Below are 25724 nucleotides of genomic sequence, written 5' to 3'. Positions count from 1 at the left end.
ATAGGTCTTTCAGTTAGGACAGGTAGAGGAAAAAGGATGCCTCACTAGGAGGAGACTCTATGGTGGGGGAACCGGACTTCTGGTTGGCAGAGGAAAAAGGATGCCACGCTAGGAGAAGACTCTATGGTGGGGGAACCAGACTTCTGGTCAGTTCCAGAATTGAATGGGAGGCTTCTGGTTAGGACCTTTGTGGCTCTTTGAGTGTTTAAGGTTGCCAACCCCTGGGTTAGACACACCTGCTTTAGATGATCTCTGATTAAGCTGAAATGGTGATTTATTGTCCTGTTTAAACTCACCTGCCTGTTCCCTTTGAATGGCAAATTATGATAAATTTTTATCTGCTTTGAAAAACAGATAAGCTGATCTGTCATTTTGTGAATTGCAAATGAGAAGAATTAGCATTGATTGATTCCAGAAGTGACAATTCCAGATGTGAGGCAGGCATTTTATATCAGATCAGGCTGTTGACAAACTATAATAAAACTAAATTAGTTTTTTTTAAAGCATGGCAAGAACAGCCACTTTTAGAACTCATTATGTGATATTGCACAGGAACAGTGAATTATTTCACATTTCTATGTGTGAGGTTTTTGTTTTTGGTGGGGTTTTTTTTTTTTTTTTGGAGTCTCACATAAGCTTAATTACAAGAGAGATGTTACAGTCATTCCCTGAAGCAAAACAAACTCAACTGAGGACTGTAATGAAAATACATGAGAAATAGCAATTTGTCCCTCAGAGACACACGCTGAGAATGGAATACAAAAATATTATTCTTAGTTCAATATTAGCTTGTACAAGAGATAGTTGCTATGGATAAATTATAAAATATCTCCCAGCATAATATTCTGACAACTTTCTCTTCTACCTGAGTGTGTTCAGAGATAATCTACAAACACGAAGAGCTAATTAAACCATTAGCTCTGTGCATTAAAGTGAGTTTATCCATTTATTTAATTTACATCTTGTCCTTTTGCAAAATGGAGCTCCAGTTAATGATATCATAGCATCAGTTTATGTGTTCGGCATACTCTGTATGTTTGTATGTAAAATGTTTGCTATGTTTATATGTTTTGCTGTATCCAAAGATGTTTACTGACGAAATCACAGAGATACACACAGACACACAGACACACACACACACCTTCCCAAAATAAACAAAGATTGACAGTTCATCAAGGAAGCCTGGGTTTTGCTGAAGATAAAAGGCAGCTTCTACCAGGGAAAAAAAACAATGTTTGAGAACCAAGCTACCTGCTCAACCATGAAGCTCACTAAGAGGTTTAAAATAGTCATAACAGGTAGTCCTCAACTTACAACTATTTTGTTTAGCAGCCATTCAAAGTTACAATGGCAGGGGGAAAAAGTGACTTATGACTGGTCCTTGTACTTATACCATGGCAGCATCCTTACAGTCACTTGATCAAAAGTTGAGTGCTTGGCAGCTCGCATGTATTTATGATAGTAGCAGCATCATGTGATTGACAATTGTGACCTTCTAAAAAGCAAAGTCAATGGGAAAAGCCAGATTCGTTTACTGACTACGTGACTTATTTAAGAATTTTCAGTGATTTGCTTTGTTGTTGTTGTTGTTGTTAGTTGCGAAGTCGTGTCCAACCCATCATGACCCCATGGACAACGTTCCTCCAGGCCTTCCTGTCCTCTACCATCCTCTGGAGTCCATTTAAGCTCAGTGACTCCATCCAGCCACCTCATTCTGTCGTCCCGTTCTTCTTTTGACCTCAATTCCCAGCCTTAGGCTCTTCTCCAGGGAGTCCTTCCTTCTCATTAGGTGGCCAAAATATTTGAGTTTCATTTTCAGGATCTGGCCTTCTAAAGAGCAGACAGGGTTGATCTCCTCTAGGACTAGAAAGTTGTCTGTGACAGATAGGAAACTGAATATAAAATTAAAATGTGCAAATGCTAGTACAGGTACTCCTTGATTGATTTACAACCACAATTGAGCCAAAAATTTATGTTGTTAAACGAGACAGTTGTTCAGTGAATTTTACCCCATATTGCAACCTTTCTTACCACAGTTGTCAAGTGAATCACAGCAGTTGTTAAGTTAGTCACATCGTTGTTCAGTGAATCTGCCTTCCCCATTGACTTTGCTTGTCAGAAGTTTGCAAAAGGTGATCACATGACCCCGAGACACTGCAATTGTCATAAGTTACACACCAGTTGCCAAGCCATCCGAATTTTGATCCCTTGACCATGGGGAAGCTGTAACAGCTGTAAGTGTAAAAAATGGTCATAAGTCACTTTTCTCAATGCCTTGTAACTTTGACCGATCATTAAATGAACTGTTATAAATTGAGGACTACCTGTATAAAGAGAATAAGTAGCATGCAATTATTTGCAAATAATGAATGTTAGAAAAAGGAAAAATAGCTGTGTAAAACACGGCCCTTCTATCTACTTTTTAATATGAAAACTGAATGTGTTAAGAAAAATGGAGGAAATTCAATACAGGTGGAATCGTTAAATTAAGAGTAAAACAAGAACAGATAAGAGTCCAGACTGAATGAGTAATAGATGAACATGGGCTGAATACAAAAATGAATGACCAGTGGGGAAAGAAAAATATTGAAATGGTTCTGTAGGAAGTTAACACACACCCACCCTCCTAGCAGAACGAAATATTCTAGGAAATATTAAAGAGGCAGAATATTATATTTCCCTGGATGAGAAAAGGAGAAACATGTTTTTAAAGTCAAAGCAGCTTTCTGCAGCTTCCTGCCCTCCCCCCTTCGGCTCCAGGGTGATGAGATTAAGACATGGCCCTTACGACATGATAGGATTAGCCCTCTACCCATCTCACCACATGACACCTGGGAAGATTACATCACCCAGCAAGGTTCAACCAAGCCTGAGTCACAGCCTACAAAGTTAGCTAAGACCCCCACCCCCGGGGAATTTGACAGCCAATGGGATAGATTTCTTGTACAGGAACAGGAAACTCTAAGGCAGGGCCCAGGAGAGTGTATAAATATATTCCTCTCTCCACTCCATGTGCCTTTTTGCCCAGGACCTCAAACCATGTGGTCCTGTCCACCATTAAAAACCATCTTTCCAATCAGCCACCATGTTTCCAGTGTCTTTCTCCCCACTTGGAACTGAACCCTGGTGGACATTTCTTCCAACAGTTCAGCCAAAGAAAACAAATAGAACTTCAAAAGAAATACACAAAGACAGACGGAAACAATTGAGAGGAAGGGGAAGAAGGAGAAAAGTCATGGTTGGATAGAACTGAGATCCTCAGAGAGAATTGGGATGTTTAAAGAACAGACAGCACTGCATGAATCGATAATGAATACATAAATGCTGTAATAGTTTGCAAGATAGGAAGATATAGGGGGCTATAGTGAAATGTGTAAGGTATAAATCAGATTTAGATTTCCTTTCTTTGCTCTTATCTTCTACCTTTTCCTTACTTAATATTTCTAATATTTGTGTAACATTATTTATCCTTAAAAGAAAGGAAATATTGTAATGGGTATGTATATATGTATATATTTTTATGGGAAAGTATTGGATGATTCCTTAGGCTGTGACATATGATTTGGCTTAAATGATACTCCTCTTCAGTTATATTATTATAATTAATATATTATTATTATTATTATTATTATTATTATTATTATTATTATTATTATTATTATTCAGCCCTTTAAAGTGTATGATAGATTCTCTTTGTATGTCTGTGTGTCAACATATAATATCTATTGTAATATACTTAAAGGGAATCATTCAGGGAATGCCGTTGCAAGTATCCAAGGAACCACAAGCATTCCTGTTATATGATCATCCACAAATCTATGTTTACTAGTCAAATAAAAGTAAAAAGCAACATTACATTTATATCCCAATAGTGGTCCCCCCTCCCCCAAGAGGCAACTGGATTTTCTGGGTTTTTTCTTTGCAGACGTTTCACTTCTCATCCAAAAAGCTTCTTCAGAGCTTCTTGGATAAGAAGTGAAATGTCTGCAAAGAAAAAACCAGTTGCCTCTGGGAAAAAAAAGCACCTTTGGGGCAATCATGACCTGGATGAACTGAGAACCTCCCTAGTCATTACACTTATATCCATCCCTGTTACGGAAGTCACATTTCCCCCTTCCTGGCAGCCATTTTCACGATTCCACATTATTGACTCTCTTTAAGGCTTTTAGGACCAACTGGAGGACTTCTGGCTTAGATGTAATCTAAAGTCCCTGAAATGGATATAAACTGGAAAGTCTGGAGCTTTGTGTTCCTACTGGAGGAATTCTCTTCTGATTCCCTTCTCCTTGACTCTTGAGCTGGCTGCTTTATAAAGTCCAGGAAGAGGGATGCTAGTTTGAAAGTTCCGTCACAGTAGACCAAACAGTTGAGATCAATCACCAGACTGCTTGATTGTTGTTGATGTTTTTAATTGCATTTTTCCCCCTTTAACCTGTGTGTGAAATGGGCTGTGTGGGGAAAAACCGTGGCTGTTGTTGTAGAAGGTCACATAGCAGTTTGGAATACGATTGTGATTGTCCATCCGTGTCAGCATTTCTGAGCTGGCAGAAGTGAATATGGTCCTGGAGAGAGATATAAAAGTGACTGAAGACTGTTGAGGTTTATTGTATCACTCCCACCCAATTTTAGGGATTAAACCTCTGGCTTTTAAGAAGAGACTGGACAGCCACTTGTCTGGAATCATATAGGGTCTCCTGCTTGAAAGGAAGTTGGATTAGAAGACTTCCAAGGTCCCTTCCAATGCTGTTATTCTGTTAAAGGAAGGTTTTTTATTAAAGGAAAAAGCCTGAAAACATGACATAAGTAATAGTGACTTGAAGAAAGGCCTGCGAAAAGATTGGGATGAATCATTAATCCCACTGGAATCTAATTAACTGAAGGATTTCAATTAACTCTAACTATTACCCTGTTTAGAAAAATGAATATTTTAATGATAGTTACACATTACTTAGCTGTGTTTCATCTGTGCAGATAAATTCATGTACTAAAGGATACTGCATGAAAATAATTAGTACACAACAGAGCTATTCTCACAACTACTTCACTTACGCTAATGAAGGAAGAACTATAAACCTGTTTCACGGAGCAATTTATCAATTGCTAAATCCAGAAGCAAAAATGAAAATATTCAATTTCTCTTACTGTTTTCAGTTCTCCCACTATCCAATAGGGAAGCTAACAGATGGTGACCACATAATGTTGTGCTTAACCACAGTGCAGGATTTGCTTAATGATGGGAAACGAGAAGTGCTGGAACTGCCATTACTAAAAGACACAACTGTGTATCATCACACTTTATGACCATGTCTCCTAATGACATAAATCCTGGACCCAATTGCCTTAGTTGACCAAGGGCTACCTGTATTGACATTCTGTAAACAGGTGGTTCGTTGTGGGTCTTCTCTTTTGGCCCCTTTTGTGTGCTGTGCTTCTGAATCATGTTTATGAGTCCTGAAATGGTTGCAAAATTAGGGACTGCAGTAGCAAAGTGATTTCTGGAAGAGTCCCTGAGCCTCTGAAGTGCTTGAACATGGGCACCATGCAAGTTGTATGGCTAGCAGCACAGGCTGTGGATTTAGCCATACAACTTGCACGGAGTGTCTGCATAACTGTGAGGTCAAAGGCTGTGTGGCTGCATGAGAGATTGCTGGCACATTCCTGGACTTGTTGTCACTATCAGTGTTTCCAGGGTTGTTGTCTCCTCATCTGCTTTCATGAGGTTTTTTCCCTTTCCATGTTCAACCTGTTCTGAAAGCAATGGCTCTTCTTCTACCGTAGCCATATCTTATCCTTAGCCATAGCTTAAGATGATTTCAGAATTGCTCTGTCTATGCAGAAAAAGAAGTTTTGTTTATTTGTTAAATTCCATTGTTCTTTTGGGGGCTCAAGAAGGAATTTGTGTCATTTTCTTTCCCCATTTACTTCAAAACAAAAATCCAGTGAAATAGGTTGGAGGCAGAGAGAGAGAGATTGACATAAAGTCATTGGGTATATTTCTGTGAGTGGGTTAAAACCTGGGTCTCCTGTCTCACTTCAATATATCAATCACTTCATCACAATGGAGTGAAAACTATCATGAATAAACATTACTATTAACAATGGGTATCACGTTAAAAATCTTAACTGTGACCACTTGAAATCAGCTCCTGTAACTCAATCCTTAGTTTTAATAGACCCCACAGCCTAGTTCTTTTCACCCCCTATTAAATATAACCTGTTAACAGAAGGAAATTGCAACACAGCTCTCTTAATTAGGGGCATGTATTGTGTTAATATAGTTTACTTGGGTTTGGCTCAGGGGGTTCTGTAAACCAGCTAATTATGGCTTATTCCAGGGGTCTCCTACCTTGGCAACTTTAAGCCTGGCGGACTTCAACTCCCAGAATTCTGGGAGTTGAAGCCCTCCAGGTTTAAAGTCGCCAAGGTTGGAGACCCCTGGCTTATTCAACAACTCTTGGTGAAACAAACCAACTAAGACTTACTGCACGGAGCTAATCTATAGATGAGCTGACACAGACTGTCCTACGCAAATCAGGGAAAAGCTTAGAGGGGAAAGTAGATAGCAAAGAAAGCGGCAGGAAAAAAAAATAAGGAGAGAGACAAGACCAGGAAAAGAAGAATTCTTTGCCCAAACGTCTCCATTCAAGAATGTGTCGAAATGAATACTGTATGGATGATCGCTGTGGAGAAAGATCAATTCGTTCTCCCGCTCTTGAAGAGAACGAAGTGGGGGAAGGGAGAACATCCCAACCGCACAGAGCGTTTTGGAGAAAAACAGGACGTCAGCAGACAGCAGTCCCTTTTCTCATTGGGTTCCTTCCATTTCCCTCCACATCATAACAGACGCCTGAATAAACAGGACGTAAATTTCTGCAAGCGGAACCCCTTTCAAGACGCGATCGTTCTCTCATCCCATGAATCTCTCTGGGATGGAGTGAGGCAAAAAACACAAAAGCCATAGAATGGGGGCGCGCGGACTGAACATCTCTGCTGAGAATGAGAATGAAGGAGAGAGAGAGAGAGGGAGGGAGGGGAGAGAGAGAGAGAGCGAGGGAGCGAGAGAGAGAGGTAGAAGGTGTGTGGGCGGGAGGGCGGGGGAGCGGACCAGTGAGTGAAAGGGGGAAGAGGGCTTTTCATTAATGAGCTTGTATCGAATAGCCAGAGTTTCCTAAGCATTCAAGGCTTCGCATGCATAGAGGCGACTGTCTTTAGGGGCTGTGTAGTTTGCCTTATACCTCACATTTCCTATTCTATAAGCAGATTCCTGTGGGCGTCTCGCTCATTATCAATGTATGAAAGAAGGCCTCTCTCCTTTTGGGCGGAGGGGGGCACGCCATGGTTTAGGAATCCTAGTCGCAGTAAAAAGGAAGGGTTACCATGAAGCTATCGAAAGAGCTTCGCAATGACTCTGCTTGGGTGGAGATCAAAAGGAAAATATCAGGCCAAACAGCGTGGGAGGCTTGAATGAGGATAGAAAGGGGACACTTGTATTTCCAAATGGGGGTGGGGTGGGGTACAGGTGGCCTTCTTAGTAACAGTGCTTATCAATTCCAAAGGATTGAGGGGCTTTACCTTCTCTGAGAAATAAGGACCACCCTACCGAGGTGGAAATTGGGTGGGGGGGGAAGGCTTTCTGCGGCAAAGAGAAAGATGGAGATGTGGTGGGAGTCCTTCCTTAGCGGATTCCAAGGGAGGGTCTTTGAGGCCATCTCAGAAATTCTCCGCCCCGTTCCTTTGGGGTCCACCTCTGACGCAAAGCTCTTCCCTCCTTCCTCTCGCTTGACTCTGGCGCGTATCCCCCCTCCCTCCCTTAAATAGCCTGGATCTGCTCGTGGAAGAAAGCTGATACGAAGAAGCTTCAAGCCTTTGCGTGCCAACTAACTTGCTCCACCGGCCATGGTGCCTTGCGTGGCGCTGCTCAGCCTGCTCGGAATCGCAGCTCTAGCAGGTAAGTCCGGCCAGCGAAGCAGGATCAGAACCTTGGACAGCGGCGATGGGTTTGAGGAACGCGGAGGGATTGCCGAGCGCGGAAAAAGCACGGTGGGAATTGCACAGCCCTCACCAACCAAGAGCTTCTGTACTGGTTGAGAATTGGCACAGGAGGAGGGAGTAGTCTTCTGGCAATGAACAGCTGATATATCAGTCTGCCTGTGGCTCTCATCTCATATAAAATGTTTGGGCTAGAAGTTTATTAATTGCCACCAATATGTGCTCTTATCATACACATACAGAAACAAGAATGTGGATGCATACGTGGTCTACTTAATGATTAATGATAGCTAGAGCATGTTCACATCTTTGCTGGAGGAAGCGCCAGCAAGATTCACTGCTGTGCAAATTAGCAAATCTCACAAGTATGTTGAAAATGAGTCCAGTCAATGGGCAGCTTCTGCCTTTCAGAAGTGCACTAGATTTCCCGGTTAGAATCATCCATCCGTAAACTGGGCTAAGTTTTTTGGGGGCAGAGGAAAAGAAAAGATACTAAGGCTGGGGAAAATGAATGCAGTGTGCGTGTGTATACGTGTGTGAATAGACATATTTGTATCTGTATTTGTCTCTGAACTTGTATATAAAAAAGAGGCAAGAAGGAAACTCTTGTGTAGTTATTGAATGCAGGTACATATTTGTTTTTCTGTGCTAGAAATAGAATAGAATAGAATTTTATTGACCAAGTGTGATTGGACACACAAGGAATTTGTGTGTATATATTTATGTATGTATGTATGTATGTATGTATGTATGTATGTATGTATGATTTAATTCTTCAACAATTAAATATATTGTGCAAATGTTCAGATCATGCTTTTTGGAAGTTAAGATTTTTTTTTAAAAAAATCTAAATGTTAAAATCACTGAAGAAAAGTAATATCCAGTAATTTGACAAGAGTGTTACTAGTAGCTCTGTGTTTTATCAATTGACCAAAGCATATAAAAGCTGTTATGCTTTTAAAATAACCTTTGACTTTTCTCCATTAGCTTAAACAAGCTGACAATTAAGAAAATGCTGCTTAGTCCTCATCAAATAAAAGCAACTATTTTTTTAACAAAAGTACTCTTAAGGGTAATTGTCACTGTTTAAGTGTTGTTGCTCTTTCCTTTAAAACCTGTAGCATTTAGACCTCTCTCTCTCTTTTTTTTTAAAGTCTTCTCGCTTCCCTTTACATCTGTGTGGATTTTGTTTTTCAGGTTTTAAAGCTTTAGCCAGAATGGAAAAATATGATTCTTGAACTTCACATCTGTGTATATCTGAAATGTTGCCCATGCAGAAAAGTAACTAACAAAAATGTATGCAGATGTTGACCAAATTGTGTGTGTTGTGTAAAATCTCATGCCTACATATCAGAAATTTATCCCGGATCTAGTAAAAATAAATCCATAATATGAATTGAAATCAGATTAGGAATGGACAATTTAAGTCCCTGCCATTTTATTCAGTCTACTCTATTATGATTGAATCTCAAATGAACTCTACTTGTTACAATAATGAAATGCAAATCTCCATTCCCCTATAGGCTCTATGTACTCAGCAAAATATCAGCATCACTGAATTTAATGAGGCTTAATAAGAGAACAGTCAGTTTATCATTCTATACTCATTAGGAGTTGTCCCAGAATATAACGACATTTATATTGTAGTTTGAAATCAGGAGATGTAACAGTGTAACAATAATTTCACCCCTCCAGAAAGAAATATAGAATCAAAGATAAATAGCCAATTGATCATTTACTATTGTACTGTAATCTTCAAGAATGGTTTAAACTGCATGTAAAAATTATACCTTGGCTCTATATTTAAGTTAAGGCATAACCAAGCAGAACAATTTGAACAGCTAATTCCATTATTTTGTGAGATACCAAAAACTGTCTTACTCATAAGAGTTCCCCAAAACATTTAATTCCCATTAAATTTTCTCATGAACATCTGTCAGTCAATATAATATTCTATATTCAATCACTCTTACAAATCTTCTTTTACTTTTCTCGAATGAAGAGGAAGCATTGGCCACAGGTATATAAGTAAAAATTGTTCGGTGTGCATATATGCATCATACGTACAGAATATGAGGGTGTTCAGTTTTCTCAGGGATCCCTGAGAAATTATTCATATAATTTCATATTATTCTCATATTAAATCTAGTTTAAGCAAGAAATGTGGAGAAATATCATATATTATCATTGCTTCTGATGTTTGATAATGTCAGCAGAGCAAGGAATTCTCACTGATGCCATTGGTATCATGTTGCTATTGACTAGTTCAGGAGTCCTGAACCCCCAACCCCCTGGTCCATGGACCAGCACTGGTCCATGGCCTGCCAGGGACCGGTCCATGCAAAGAAGTGAAATCCCATCCGTACACATACGGAGCCACGAAACCATGCCCCCACCCGGTCTGCAGAAAAACTGCCCTCCACAGAACCGGTCTGCAGCACCCAAAAGGTTGGGGGGACCACAGGACTAATCGGGTTAATAAACAGAATGGAGAGAAGGTCCCTTCAATTCCAAAGCCTTCATCTGACTGCACACTCAAACTTATTTCCCTTGTCCTCTCTCACCTGAGGATTCCTGACCACACCAAGGATAAAAAGCCTTGCATCTCTCTTTTCAATATTGGAAACATAGGGATGTTATATTGCTGATGCCTCTTCCATTTTTTAGATGCTCCAAAGCATAGTTCTGTTGCTGGCAATATGGTAGCCAAGGCAAGGAAGAAAGGAAGGGAAGCTTGTTTATTTGTATATTACTCAGTCACAATATTTCAGGTTCTTTATCACCACTACAATACCCACACACTGGTTAAAATTCATTTAACTTTATTAACTTAAAGCATTTCATCAGCATCCAAATCTTACAGGCTTTAACAGTATCTGTCCTGGTCAGTGGCTTCTGTACCAACTGGAAGATCAACTTTAGTTGCTTTCATAGGCTGAGTGATTGGCATGCCTGCTGTTGAGGGCTAATAAAGCAGAATCATTCATATACCTTAGAAGAGGATTCTGGAAGATGTATTGACTCCAGGGAGTCACCCAACCTGGATTGTCTCCGGTATAATGTATCAATAATTCTCTGCTGTAGGTTAAATATAATAGAAGCAAGAACAGACAACTAGCAGACAGCCTGATTATTTATTAATCTGTTTTACTATAACATTTGTCCCCAGGCAATCTATCTTGCAGCTTTAATCATCGTGAGACATAAGCCAATGAATTAGATTAGGTTTAGAGATAATGACCTACCCAGAACCATATGGTGAGATTGTTGCATGCATGGAAGTTGGGGTCTGTCTGTCTGTCTGTCTATCTACCCATCTATCTCTATCTCTATCTCTATCTCTATCTATCTCTATAGATATCTCCTCATATTTAAGCACCACGTTCTTGAATGCCTCCTACTATGAGAGGGCTGGCTCTGCATTAGCAAATTAGGGCTGTTTATTTTGTGCTGTTTTCAGCTAGCTGCAATTAACCTTAATCAACCTTAATGGGATATATAGACTTGTACAAAGTTAAGGAACAATATGGTGGCTGATCCACCTGAACTCACTGTTGTATATTGAAACAAAAAATTAATGTTTCATCTTATGAAAAATAAGCAAGTATAGCATACGTATCTGGTAGAGAAAGGCACAACATTTGTTGTTCCTAAAGCATTTTCATAAACTAATAAAACCCTTTGCTGGGAGATGTATCTTTTGTAATCTGAGGCTATATTGTTCCTACCAGCAGTAACAGTAATTTATCACCATCACTGAGGGTTATTTTTGTTCAACGTGACCCATTTTCTCTAATCCCGAACAACTGCATTGTAATGGGAAGATGCTATTTTCATGTATTATACATGTACAGTTGTCATATCTTATAAAAGTACACTCACTTTATGCCAAGGAGGACATCAACCATTATATATAATAGTGTAGCTTTTCAACAGACAAAACAATAGACAAAAAAAAGCAAGTCTGGTATGTTTGTATATAACATAGACTGTAATCATACCAGTCATAACAATTATATTAAGCAATTTCTTAATGTTCCCTTAATCCAAGACAGGACTTAGAAATACGAAGTTGCTTGCAATTGCTCTAAAATTTTATTTCACAGAATTATATTCTCAAGATGAAATTTTCATTATTTTTGGTGTGAGATTTAAAACTGAAGGATCCAGACAGGGAGTAAACAGAATTTTCCATGTCTGGTATTAAAAATTTGATTTTTGCAACAAATTTGGGAAGCTATCTTATATTGGATCAAATGTCTACGCTATTCTATAATGGATGTCTGTTTTGGATCTCAATTCCGTTTGTGTCCTCAGCTTGCATGGCTTATGGCAAAGGGTTGTGGCCTGCATCTTCAATATACTTCTTCCTTGGTCAAATGCATTGTCTTTGAAGCTCGTAGCCTCACAGCTTTGAGACAAGACCTTTTCTTAAACTTCTCAGTGTGTATAAAACACTCAGATCCTGGCTACACAATGACCATTACAGTTCATATATTTTAATTAGCTGTAGAAAATGTCAGGATAAAACTTCACACTGAGTGATTCTCTTATGTGCTAGTTAAATATTTGATACCAGTTAAAGAAAGAAGAGCCAGTGCACTGATGCTTTCTGAGTTTATCAAAATTTTGAACTAGCAAAAATGGAATGGCTATGACTTAAAAGGACACCCTTCTGCTGGTGATGCAATTTCCTTCCCCAAACAACATCAGCACTTTAGACAGCAGCATTTGATTTCTTCACATATCACCTTGTTATTTAATGTTGCAATATAGCAATTTATTGAAACATTGCTTTGATCTTTATCAGGAACTAGCAGCTTAATGGATAGAGACTGTTCATCACATGGACCTCAGTGTTTGTTATTCTACATATGTAATTGTAGGGTACAATCCCTCAAGATTTTCCTCTGATTAAAAGAAATGAGAGGACTACATCCCAAATTTTGTGCATTTTTTTTCATGCATTAGAAATGGGATTCATGACCCTTCCCATTTTTTTTCTGCATCCATTCCATGTCAAATTTGGTCCACAGATTCTCCAGCTATACAGAGCAGGTGAGTGGGGCACAAAAGATGCAGATGGGAGGGGAAATCCCAACAGATGCCATTCCATGAGAAGACAGACTCATCTGGACTCAATACAGATACAAGAATTTGTTGTAAAGATATATGTTGTACTGCATGATCCTATCACACGGGATCAAAAGAATGTCAGATCTGTATCCAATCTTCTTTGCAGCCACACCATAAAAGAAGGATTTTGTTCTAGAATCTAGAACTCTTTCCATTTGGTACAAGAGGCATCCCACCATTAAAAGCACCAACATAAATATTTGGGAACATAACTACCTTTGTAGTCTTAATACATTTATATAAGGAAAGAGAGAGGAGGGAGGGAGGGGGAGGGAGAGGGCGGGAGGGAGAGAGGGAAACACTCAATGTATGGTGCTCCAGGGATATGGTCCAAATAGATAGTCCTCTATGCTCTTTTGCCAGCTGACAGATGGTAGCATTTTTTGTTCAGTGCTTAAATTACTGTTAGGGAATTAAACAAACTCGACAGCAATTTCACTCGGTTCCTACCATGCTTTCCTTTGTAAGCATTTTGAATGGCAGTTAGTTTTAGGAGGTAGTGAATCTCAGGCCTTTCCAACAGCCTCAGCATCATGGCCATGTATGATGAGGGCTGGAGTCCTGGAACATATGGCAGAGTTCTGGCTTGAGTGTCAGATCTGGCACAGCATTTGGCTTTCCGTTGGCTTTGCTCTTGCATTATAGCTCCTTTATGTATGTATGAAATCTAGTTAAGAACAATCTCTTCCCTGAACTGCAATGCCAAAGTTCATCCACAAATTTTTTGTGCTAACTTTCAGCTAGAAAATACCTCGATAATAAGCTTATCGTTATGTTCATAAAAAATATGGGAGGAGGCAGTATCAATAATGTTAGAAATTCCTTTTTCATTCTCTTCAGTGACAAATAACCTGACAGCCCAATGTCTTGTTACCCTGGTCTCCTGAAAAAATAATAAAAGACTTTCCACTTGTGAAATAATCCAGTTCTACAGAGGGGACTGTCAATCTCTGACTGAAGACAAGGGAGACTCTACTGTTCTTCTAGCATGCCACTTTTTAAACTTCATGCTCTCACCATGAAAACATTTCTTGTAATGTTCAACTAATGTTCTGACCTAGGGTCCCTTAAAAAGCAGGAAGCAGAGTCTTGGTCCCGGCAAAACCTCTTTTATTTATACGACTGTGAATTACTTTCATTCACAGTCAGCAAGGCCTGTCCAAACAGTCTTTCAGAGGAATATTTATCAACACTCCTTATCTCGCTTGGCAAGCTGCCACGTAACTTGTTTCCAAATGCAGTACAAGGCAAAACTTGGCACAGAGTCTCTCAGAGTCACGGAACGAATGAATTGTTTCCTGCAAAAGCCCTCTCCCCATTCGCTCCTCTTGTTTCCTATGGGAGGGGCCAATTACCTCCAAGGTGTGGCTTTACTTCCAAGTCGACCCTGCTTTCTGAGTTCTTCTTGTCTCCTGGCAGCTTTGCCCATGCGCACACTGGGAACGGGCTCCAGCTGTTCCTCTGCCTCACTGCTGTCTAGCTCCCTCTCTGCCTTCAACACAGAGCCATCGTCCAAGCTTTCCCCAACCCCCAGGACTGGCCCATATTCCTCTCCAACCTCCTCACTGTCCAACTCTGCTGCCAGCTCCAATAGCCACTGGCAGGCCACAACAACTAAAATCTCTGTTTAGGTCAAGCCATGCCTTTTGGGGAAGCAAAGAACAAGTCTGTGCCATCTTTGATGGTATTAAGTAGAATGTTTGATGTGTTATGTTATACCCTTCTAATAACTAATACTAACTGCTACATTTTCTTCTAGACAATTATTGGCAACCTTTTAAATCACACTGAGGAAGTTCTGTAATAGTATTTTGACCCAGAATATAGGAACCAGAGGTCCTCTTTATCAAGCAGGAATAATGTAAAAAAACGGAGAATCACATTAGAAGTTAGATGATGTTGACCATAATAACAATGGGAAAAAAATAACACAATGTGTGCCTTTAATGCTTGTACTGATTTTAATTAAGTAATTAAAAGCATTGAAGTTTATTTAAACAACTGCAAAATTTCAATCCTATAGCAGGATTGGGAAAGGAGGTATCACAAAACAGAATTGAAGGGATTCACACAGGTTGTGGTTTGACTATTTGTTAAGCAGGAAAGGAATAAATGATGGGGTTCTATATAATTATGGGTATTTTTTTTTAAACTCTAGAGCATGAATTCTTTAACTTTCAGACCCAAACCAGCTTCCCCATATAAATGATTGAAGATGAACAAGACTCTTTAAGCTGAGGTTGCAGCTATCTCATACACCATTGGCAGCTCTGGTGACAGATGACAAATATCTTGAAGTAAAAGCAATTTACCAGAGGATACATGCTAGGAAAAATGGAATGCGTGCCAAGTGCCCAAAGGGTTTCTCCAATGTTTTATTCAGAGCCTGTTCTAATTTGCTCTCACACTGTATCGTTCCCTCTTTCATGAAATATCAAATATCATGTTCTTTCACTGTGCCTTGTTTAATAGACATTGTCATTTGGAAGAGGCTGGAATGATCCAACAGGGCCGTCAATGCTGTTTTCATTTTTTTCTCTCTCCAAAAGTATACCTTAGTCCTTTGTAGCATCAAAGCTACAAACTGATTTTGGGACGAGGGCGAGAAATTACGACACCTACTCTTCTGAACACGGTTTGGGCTGCACCCATGGGGTTTGCACTACCAATTAGTGTCCTGCCTGATGGATGGCTGAACATTAGATGTTCATTCATGATTAAACTGTGTGAGCAAACCAATTTGCTTATATTGGTGCTGTGTCCGCGTCTGCTTTTTACTGCCTGCATTGCAGATGGAAGCAGGCATTCATGTGGGGGCGGCGGGAGGCAGAGGATGGGGTGATTTCAAACACAGAGGCAGGAAACATGAACCAGCACTCCCTTGACACACTAAGGTGGGGAAAGAGACACTCCCAGTGCCATCTGGCAACTTCTCAGGGACTTTTGCATTGCTACTACAGTATCATAATTCACAAACAATGTGAAAGTTAAAAGGTGATATATTTGGTTGATCATACTTACTTTCTTGTTCTTTCTTGGTCCATTACACCCAAGGAACCTTTTAAAAAAGGTTTCATACTAGTGGAATAATACAAAATAACATGCTTTATTAATAATGGAAAATCACAATATCATATAAATCAGCTTCAGTAAGAATTGCAAATCAGGATGGCACACTAATATTTGCTTTTCATATTGGGAAGGAGAAGCATTCTAAACAAAGATACAGTTATAAAATGAAATAATACCTACTCACTGGAACCAAACAAAATAAATCAAATAGGTAGGTGTGTGTGTGCATTTGTGTGTGTGTGTGTGTGCATTGCTCACATGTGAGTATGCAAAGGGAGGTGAGGGAAGCCTCTTCAAAAACTCAGAACTAGTTGTTGCTTTAGCTCTGCAAGTCATAATCACAACAAACTGCAATGTTGATGCAGGGCTGTATTTTCACTGTACTAATATGCATCGTCGTATATACATGGCTGGCCTGCTCCCAGATGTATTAGATGCAGTTTCTGCACTACTGGAAATAAAGAGGATACTGCTTGCTATCATTTGTCTAACCTCCCACTAGTACTTTTTTAAATAAAGAGAACTGTGTTAAATCAGAATGAGCAGAGTGTCTGGTTGTGCAAATGGTGAGATGGGTGCCCTAAAACTAGGGCATGAAAATTATTCTTTGATTTAAAAAAAATGCTTCCAAATATTCAGTAAAACCAAAGCGGGTATAGTTGTCTTTTTTAAAGTTGTGATTTTAAACTCTCTTCTAATTTTTATCTTTTTGGTTTATAGGTATTCATTCGGCTCCAGTAGAAAATGATGACCATACTGGAGAAATGGTGAGCAGAAAACTTATTTATCTAAGTGAAATTTATCAGGTCACTTTTGTAGGAGGAGGAGTGGCAGGGCCTGGGCCAGGGTTAAGAGAGGGATCAGCCTAGAATTGTTATTTTCCCACAAGCAGACTAAATTCAACCCCTCTTGAATTATAGTTGACTAGATTCTTGTGGATAAGCATGACCAATAAATCAGCTTAATTGGAACTTAACACATGGTCCTGATTATTTGCACCTGACACCTTTCACAGATTATTAGAAATACTTGCATGCTCTAGAGACATACAAAGTGCCTTATACATAGGCACTACCATGTTTTAATGGATGACAACTCCTTTGTTTGGAGTAAGGACCTTTCAGAACAATTTAGCAAGGGACAGGATCAGGAGTCTTTTGTGAGCAAGATAATTTAATGAACCTGATGGCCTCCTCTTCTCTCATGCATTTTTTTTTCTGGATTGTGCCCAATTCAACATTTCCATATGGATGTTGAAACCAGAGAAATGTTCATTCTCTTCCCATATTTCTGTTGTCAACCAAAACATCTCTTCAAGGAGTCAAATTTTAAAATATTAAAAACAGGAACACAAAATGTTTACATTGAGACTCCTTAAATCTAACTGAAATCATGGGAATTCCAGCTACTATGTCTCATTAGATAGTATTCATAGCAAGTCCAAATCATGGTATCCTATCATAGAATCTTTCCTTAAGTGTCCCTGAATTAACTCAGCCATATCTTATATGAAATAAAAACAACTGGATTTGTGTGGCACTTCATAGTACAATATAGGATATCTGACTGGTGTTTATATAATTTTAAACCTTTTATATTTTCTGTCTTCTCAAAAAAGCAGGATCACCATAACTTTCTTGGTAGATACTAAAATTGAGATCATTGCAGGAAGAAGATGGTGTCATGAGGAGTGCAGAAAATGTTGATGGCAAGCTGGCTACAAAACTACTGTACCTTGACCCAAAATTCAGCAGCATGATTCTATGGGGATTAGATCAGTGGTGGGTTGCTCCCGGTTCGGGCAAAACTGTAGTGGAGGTGGTGGGAGGCTCCGCCCACCCACCCAGACGTCATCAAAAATGATTTGCGCATGCGCAGAAGCACAGCACGTTTGCAAAGCGAGTGCACGCACCCATGTGCTACCGATAGCGAACCGGTAGCGCTAGGTTTTGAAATCCACTACTGGATTAAATACCAGAAAAATATGGCTGAAGTTTCCATGTGGGGCTTGAAGCCCTTTGAAATAAGTAAGGCATATGAAAAAAACAACAACGTTTTTGTTGGTGTCACATGGTTTGGAAATCTACTGGCCTAAACTTTTGGATTTCCTCCTCTTGTTTATATCCCGATGGTGAAAATAAAGATGCAATTATTTAGCTAGGCATTTTTTGTTTTGTTTTTTTGAGCAACTATTAAATAAGTTAGAAATTTAGTTTCCTTTGCTTCAGGATTACTTACTCACTTGGAATTTTCCAATTATAAATTTGTTTTCCATGTTTATTATTTTAATCAGCTTGAATATTTGGTTGAAATATTTCAAAACTAAATGAATCATCTTCCTTTTGATCTAGATAACCCGATGTATTATAGAAGTCCTTTTGAACAGTCTGTCAAAAGGCAACGCTCCGCTTATTAATCCACAGTGTAAGGAGCTTCTGAAGAAAAGTAAGTGCGTATCTTTAAAAAAACTAACATGCTTTCCATGATCAGCCTTTATATTAGTTGAACATTACATAATATTGTAATATTTATGTAATGTGGACTGGGAGACTTCCAAAATTGCTCAATTACAACTTCCAGCAGATTTTACCATTACTACTAGAGATTGCTGAAAAATGTAGCTCAACAATATCTGAAGAAACATATTCCAAGTTCCTAGTGTAAATGGAATCGACAGTGGCTTAAGAATCCACCATCTTTCTTATTTATTTATTAAATTTATCTGACTGCCAGAATAGAATAGAATAGAATAGGATAGGATAGAATAGAATAGAATAGAATAGAATAGAATAGAATAGAATAGAATAGAATAGAATAGAACAGAACAGAACAGAATAGAACAGAATAGAATAGAATAGAATAGAATTCTTTATTGGCCAAGTGTGATTAGACACACAAGGAATTTGTCTTTGGTGTATATGCTCTCAGTGTACATAAGGAGAATAAAATACATTCATCAAGAATAAAAAGATACAACACTTAGTGATAGCATGGTTGTAAAAGAGTAGGTACTCCTTTATGTGCATTCTGTGATCTGATTTTTTTTTAGGTCAGATTAAGTATTTGTATCCATTCGGATTGTAAATACAGATTCAAAAATTGCTGATTTCTACCCATAGTGCCCAAAGAAGAGCCCCTTTGTTTTCTTTGCTACAGCTTGATGGCATGGTTGTTGCCAGGTGAGAGTTGAGGGAATGTTGGGGGAATAGTGAACAAGTGTTGAAGTCAGTACTGACCATTGTGAGGTATACACAAGATAATAATAGTACAAAGAAAAAAAAATTCCATGGTTGTTGATTCTCCTCGGGAGGTCTGAAGAGACAGGGAAAGTGGAAGAAAATCAGTGACAGAAGACAAGTAGCCCACAATAAACATGAAAATATAATGGTATTATAATGAGGAATCCACAGTATATTTTGTTTTGTTGCAGGTGAACAACAAAAACAAAAAGAGAAAAATGTTCAACAAGACATGGAACTTGGCACAAGAACCTTATCAGAATCAGAAGAATTAGCTAAGCAGTCAGAAGGGACTGTGAGAGAAGAACAAGATGTGAGTGAAGAAGAGTTTAAAAGACAGACAGAAGGAGATGCTAAGTGGCATCTGGAAACGAAAAAATATGCGGGAAGCAGCAACCCACAAACTGCCTCCCAAGGGACCTCTTATGCTTTGGATAGAGACCATAAAGAAGAGAAAAAGAAAGAGAATGAGAAAGGAGCTGAGGAAGATAATTACAAAAGAAACCACCATAATGGGGATGGAGGCAAAGAAAAAAAGGGCAGCGAAGAAGCAGAGTCTGAGCCTCTAGAGAAAAAGTCCCTTCTTACATCTGGAAAAGTGAATGAGGAAGATTACAAGCATTCTCATGGGCAAAAGTATGTGGAAGAAATAATTCAGAGTCAAGAAAGGGAAAATGAAGACAGTGAGGAGGAGGAGGAGGAGGAAGAAAAGGAAGAGGAGGAGGAGGAAAGTAATGAAAAGTATCGTCATAGTTTTCATGAAGAATTTGAAGATTCTTCGGAGAGGGATGGTGGCGAAACAGAGAAGCAAGACCACAAATCAGGACATTACCGAAGAAAACCAAGATTGGGTAAGTTCTCTGAATACAACAATCATCGTATTGGTGAAAAAAGGGGCTCATCTGAAGAGCCCAGTGAGGAAGAAAGTGAATTCTGGGCTAAAAGGAGTCATCACCCCAACCATTATGAGCGAGGACATTACTTTGTGGAGCCAAGAAACGCTATTGAAATGCATCGGTCCGAGGAAATGGAGAGAGAGAACAGGAACCAAGGATATTGGGATCAACACTACCCCAGCCAAGAGGACAGTGATGAAGACATGAAGCAACAGAGTGAGGAAAATGAAAGGAAACAGTATCAGTACATGAGGAAAAGACTTTTCGGTGGGCCATCAAGCGAGATTAGACATCACTACGAACTAAGGGTCCCTTACAGCACAGCAAGGAAGGAAAATGGAGATATGAAACAAAGCCATGATAGCATAAATGAGAAATGGCACCATGACCAACCAAGTGTACAGCTAGAGATGGCAAAACCACAAAACAAGGAGAGAGAAGATGGAGAGCAGCAACTCAGCAGCCAAGAAGAAAAGCACTATCCTAGTAATGATGGAGAGCTAGAAACTCCACACTATAGCGAGAGAGGAAAACACTTTGAGAATAAAAGGACTCTTCTGCTAGAGGAGGGCTACCCAAGAAGCCACTATCTTGTAGAAAATGTGAAAAGAGCTTTAAAATCATTTTATTCCCAACAGCCCAGGTGGAAAAACAGACCTGTGGACAAGACTGCTGACATCATCAATCCACTGTTGGAGAGTGAAGAAGAACGCAAGTCCCACTTGAATAAGAGGGAATTCTTTCCTGAATATAATGATTATGACTTGTGGGAGAAGAAACAGATCCTGGATAGCTTAAACCCCAAACAGGACAACAATAACAATCCTGAGAGGCTATACAAACCTGAGATAAAAAGGCAGTATGATAGAATGGATGAGCTGGCCCATCTTCTGAGCTACCGGAAAAAATCTGCAGAATTTCCAGAATTGTACAACTCAAAAGAAGACATTGAAAGGGGACATGTAATAAGAAATGGCAAGGACAAATTTAATCAGAGGCCTCTGACACCAGAAGAGGTATTTATTTTATGATTTCTAAGAAAGCTAGAACAATTCTTTTCTAAAAAAGTCTTTTATTTCAGCAAAATAATACAGTAGGTGTCTAGGCGCAACATGATCATACGTTAGGGTTATATTCTCAGTATCATGCTGACAACTTTGTACGTGATCAAAAAGTATGAAGCCCTGTTATTTCAGGCTTCATACAATATTCAAATAACTGACAGGACCATCGATGTGTTCCAATTAATAATCTGGTTTTAGCTGTCTTTCACTTAACCTTCTCTGTCTCTAGGTATCATTTACACTTGTACTTCATTGGAATGATGCAACCTGCTGAAGTTGCTTCATACTTCCTACTGAAATTGTCAACAAAACTGGATCTTAAGGGGAGGAAAGAAAAATTCTTGAGTGTTAAAATATCTAGAAAGCTGTCATTCAAGGGCATGTTCTGATTTATTTAGCGTAGAAGATGTTAAGACTCCATGTAACTTATTTGAAATAAATATATCTAGGATTGCACAATCTACTTAGTCCCTGTTTAAATCAACTTCTTTGTCATGGCACGGCAAAGCATTGGCTAAAATCAGGTGACTGATTTTCTGCAAAGAATTTTCTTCTGGGGATAATCTGTAACAATCTTTCTAGTTATAGACTAAGCTAGAATTAAATCTTAGTTCTGGTTTCATTTCTTAAAAAATACCTGAACAAAAGGTAAGCTCCATGAAGTCATACATATATTTTTTTTTAAAGAAAGGCATTCAGATTGTAAGCCACTAGGCTCGTTCTTCTTGCTTTAAATTGATCTAGTTAAAATAGCTGCCTTTCTGGACTGAGATCAGCTGCTAAGACAGGCAAATAGTCTTCAAGTGTTGCTTTTAAGGCATTCACCACATTTTTCAATGTAATATGGACAAGGACTAACTAAAATGCTGAATAGGGAATACTTTGACCCAGACCAGTCACTTAATCTAAGATTTTACTCAAGCAAGATACTTCTGTGTATATACATACATGCATAGCTGAATGACACCCAACACTACATCATCACAATAGTAACCTGTTTAAAATAGAGTAACCAAAATGTCATTTGAAATCTGTTCTGTTCATGTGTTCATTTTAATTCTGGGCTGCGGGCCTCATTTCCTCCCATGCTTCCTATTTAGAAATAGTCAGATTTCTATCAGGCTGCCTACATTTTCAGGAATGACACATCCTGACTTTCAATATTACACAACGTGGTATATCAGGTCTCACTGAAATAACTGTACAAGCGAGTGTGCAGTGACATAACTGCCATACTATAAATTCATGTTCTGGGAAAACCATCCAACCACATAACTTGACAAATGATCAGTGCCAAATATTCTTAACATTAACTATGAGGATGCAGAAAAGAATTAAAAATCTGAAGAAAAGCATGAAGATGATTTCTGGTCATTTTGGCAAAACATAAACAATTGGCACTTATAAACTGATTCCTAGAGAAACTGTAGTTCTCTATAAATACTAAGTCAAACTCACAAAATATGAGTTACTATAGTACATAAACATGATAAATGGCACAGGTTAACATTACATGGTTGATCTTCCTGTTTAGGAATCATCAGTATGCTTCGATGGAAAGTAAGATTAATTTCATCGTGCTCTCCTTACGGAAACGGATCACATGAATCATAAAAATAGACTGCACAAGTATTTAGAAGCTCTTCCTTACATTTCCTTTCTCAGTTTTCTTGAGTGAAGTTTGGGAGATTATGCATTTACAAAATTTTATTGCAATAAAATCACATTTTAAAAGTATTTTGCAAACGTTACATAGGTAATTAAAATAGAATGTTTAATTCTTACAGAATCTTTTTCTGATCAATTTCTTGACTGTTGTGAAAGCAGCTTCTGGATGTCCCCACACACGTATGCATACATATGTTGCTTACTTTATACAGCCTTAATAGAAAAGGCTATTGGAAGAGCCAGGAAAAGTAACTAGAGCTACATTAGAATTAAAAATCCAAACATAATTACTTGCATATGAGCCATGATCAAATTTAATTAAATCTAAATCTAATAAGATCACTAAGCAGTACAATTGCATGAATTTCTCACAATCAAATTCTCAGAATAAAAAAGTGATCTATGCTTTTAAGGTGCTAATCTACATGGATTTCCTTTTTCATTATCACAGGAGAAAGAACTGGAAAACCTGGCTGCTATGGATCTGGAACTGCAGAAGATAGCTGAAAAATTCAACAATAAACAGAGAGGATGAATTTTATTTGATGTAATGTGGTATGGCGAAGAGTAGCTTTATTTAAAGTATCCTGTATTTACTAGTAAAGTCACTGCCTCAAATGTTGTTCTTCTCCCTAATTAGAAATAGTTTACCATCCTTTAAATATATAATTTACACCAGTACAAAGCATCTTTCTGTTCCAAAAGATTTGTTCAGATCAGCATGAATTCTTGCCTTCTGAATTTTGAAATGTATGAGGATAATTGTGTGTGCGTTCTTCAGAAATATATTATCTCGGTAAAAAATAATAAACTTTACATTGTCTACATACCGTAGTTAACTGCATGTGCTCCTGCATAGCTTGTTTATGATTTACATAGTTAGATTTGTCAGAGGAGACACAGTAACATGCTTATAAGTCTATATTGAAATTAGGTTTTTTTGTTCCTTATAAATTAGTTGTATATTCTGTAGTACCATAAAATCTACTTTGGGAGTCTGACAGCACCAAAATAGATGCACCATCTACTTCTATATTGTTATGAGATAAACTGAACACTCACAGTTTATGAAAAAAGGACACTGGCTGCAGCCCACTCACAAAAGCATTGAATGTGCTTCTTAAACTACCCACAAAGTTTCTATGGAACTGTATTTTTAAAGTCATTGATACATAAGTGGTTAGCTACATAATTGCTGCCTTATTTATAAATATAATAAAGGCAGGATTAAAAGAAACTAAAATAAATATTCACATCATTTATAGTAATTAATTTTAATGTAATATGTATTTAGTTTTATTGTACACTCATTGACTTTATTTTGGGCTCACTCACTTTTGGCGATATGGTTCTCACCACACTACTCAAGCAATACAAAAATTAGAGATACCCCAGCTTTAAAACAAAATGAAATCTTAACCATCTGGTAGTATCAGAATACCTGAAGGAATTACGATAGTGAGGTATTCAACAGGACAAAGTTTCTGCTTTTCATCATATTCTGATGCTGATGAAGAACTTCGTGAAACTTCCAACTTGTTATTTTGTAGCTGTTAATTCCAGTAGCATTTAAGCAGATTCTTTTTATTCATCTTGATAACAGGCCTGGAAAATGCTGATTCCTTTATATGAAAGCGAGCAGGCTTTGTTTATTCTCCAAAAGCACCAGTAGTATCAATGATTTTTATTAGAAACAAAAAAATTTCTACTGCACTGATTGTAATGTACGATTTCAGGGGCCAAGATTTCAGCACTTAAGGACTGCTAGCCAAAGGCATTCTGGCCTCAAAATACCAAACCAGTCACACAAATATCAAACTCATTAAACATTTAATTAAAAAGTTAAATGACTATAAAACATGGGAAGCACAATTGTGGATAGGTATGTTCGCTATTGATCTGAGGTAGTCAATATTTTCATAGGTCATTTATTATAACTAGCATTCTCTATTCTTGATTCTGATTGCCACCTACTGAATGTTGGAAATATTGCTTCATATCATGAGCATAAATGAACATTCCTTCTGCTTTTTCAAGGCCAAATTAAATAGGTTGGGGAATCAACTACAAGTGATTTTTCTTCCTACCATAACTCAACTGAGAAAGATTAAAATCTGAGAAAGTAGGCTAATAACCTGGATTCACAGGGTATTTTCCAGAGGAAAATGTCTCCAGGTTGATTTTGTACCTGAAGTATATGTGAACTATGCATTTGTTGCATTTATAGACTGCCTTTTTCTAGATCACTGAAGTGCATGGGGGAGCAACTCCTCAATATTGTTAAAGTAATAACAGTTTAAGTTTTTATGGGCTATGTTACACATGACTCTCACAGAAGCTGTTATTCAATGTTTACATGCTTAATGAAACTGATTAGACAAAATTGTTCAGGGACCAGAATGAACTTCCTAACTGAGGTGGGAAATAAACATACATTTTAATGATTGGGCCCCAAGTTTCAGGTTTTAGATTACATTATAGATTTCATTGTTGTTAAAATTAGAATGCCACAGGATTTTAAACTGTTCCATCCTGCTGAAATGCTTTTAAGTTAGCTAACATCATACATGGGATACTATTATAGTTTGGCTACTAACTTGCATAACACTTGAGGCACTTGCCTATGTTAACCAATGAGATGAAAGCTTTTGTTTATGTGC

The 25724-nt window shown here is 38.3% G+C and overlaps 1 protein-coding gene across 1 annotated transcript; it reads left to right on the top strand.

The window, feature by feature from the left end:
* The first annotated feature begins 7800 nt into the window (after window positions 1–7800).
* Window positions 7801–23891, top strand: CHGB (chromogranin B). Its single transcript, XM_034432326.3, has 5 exons — window positions 7801–7948; window positions 16918–16964; window positions 18549–18642; window positions 19628–21348; window positions 23516–23891. Exons 1-5 carry the CDS (start codon window positions 7897–7899, stop codon window positions 23597–23599), a joined length of 1998 nt encoding a protein of 665 aa, XP_034288217.2. The 5' UTR covers window positions 7801–7896; the 3' UTR covers window positions 23600–23891.
* The last annotated feature ends 1833 nt before the right edge of the window (window positions 23892–25724 follow it).

This window comes from Pantherophis guttatus, chromosome 1 (genome assembly GCF_059756535.1).
Source record: "Pantherophis guttatus breed Tessera chromosome 1, ASM5975653v1, whole genome shotgun sequence".
Classification (NCBI taxonomy): domain Eukaryota; kingdom Metazoa; phylum Chordata; class Lepidosauria; order Squamata; family Colubridae; genus Pantherophis; species Pantherophis guttatus.
Note: the sequence above shows the minus strand (reverse complement) of the source record. Positions and strands in the feature narration are given on the sequence as shown.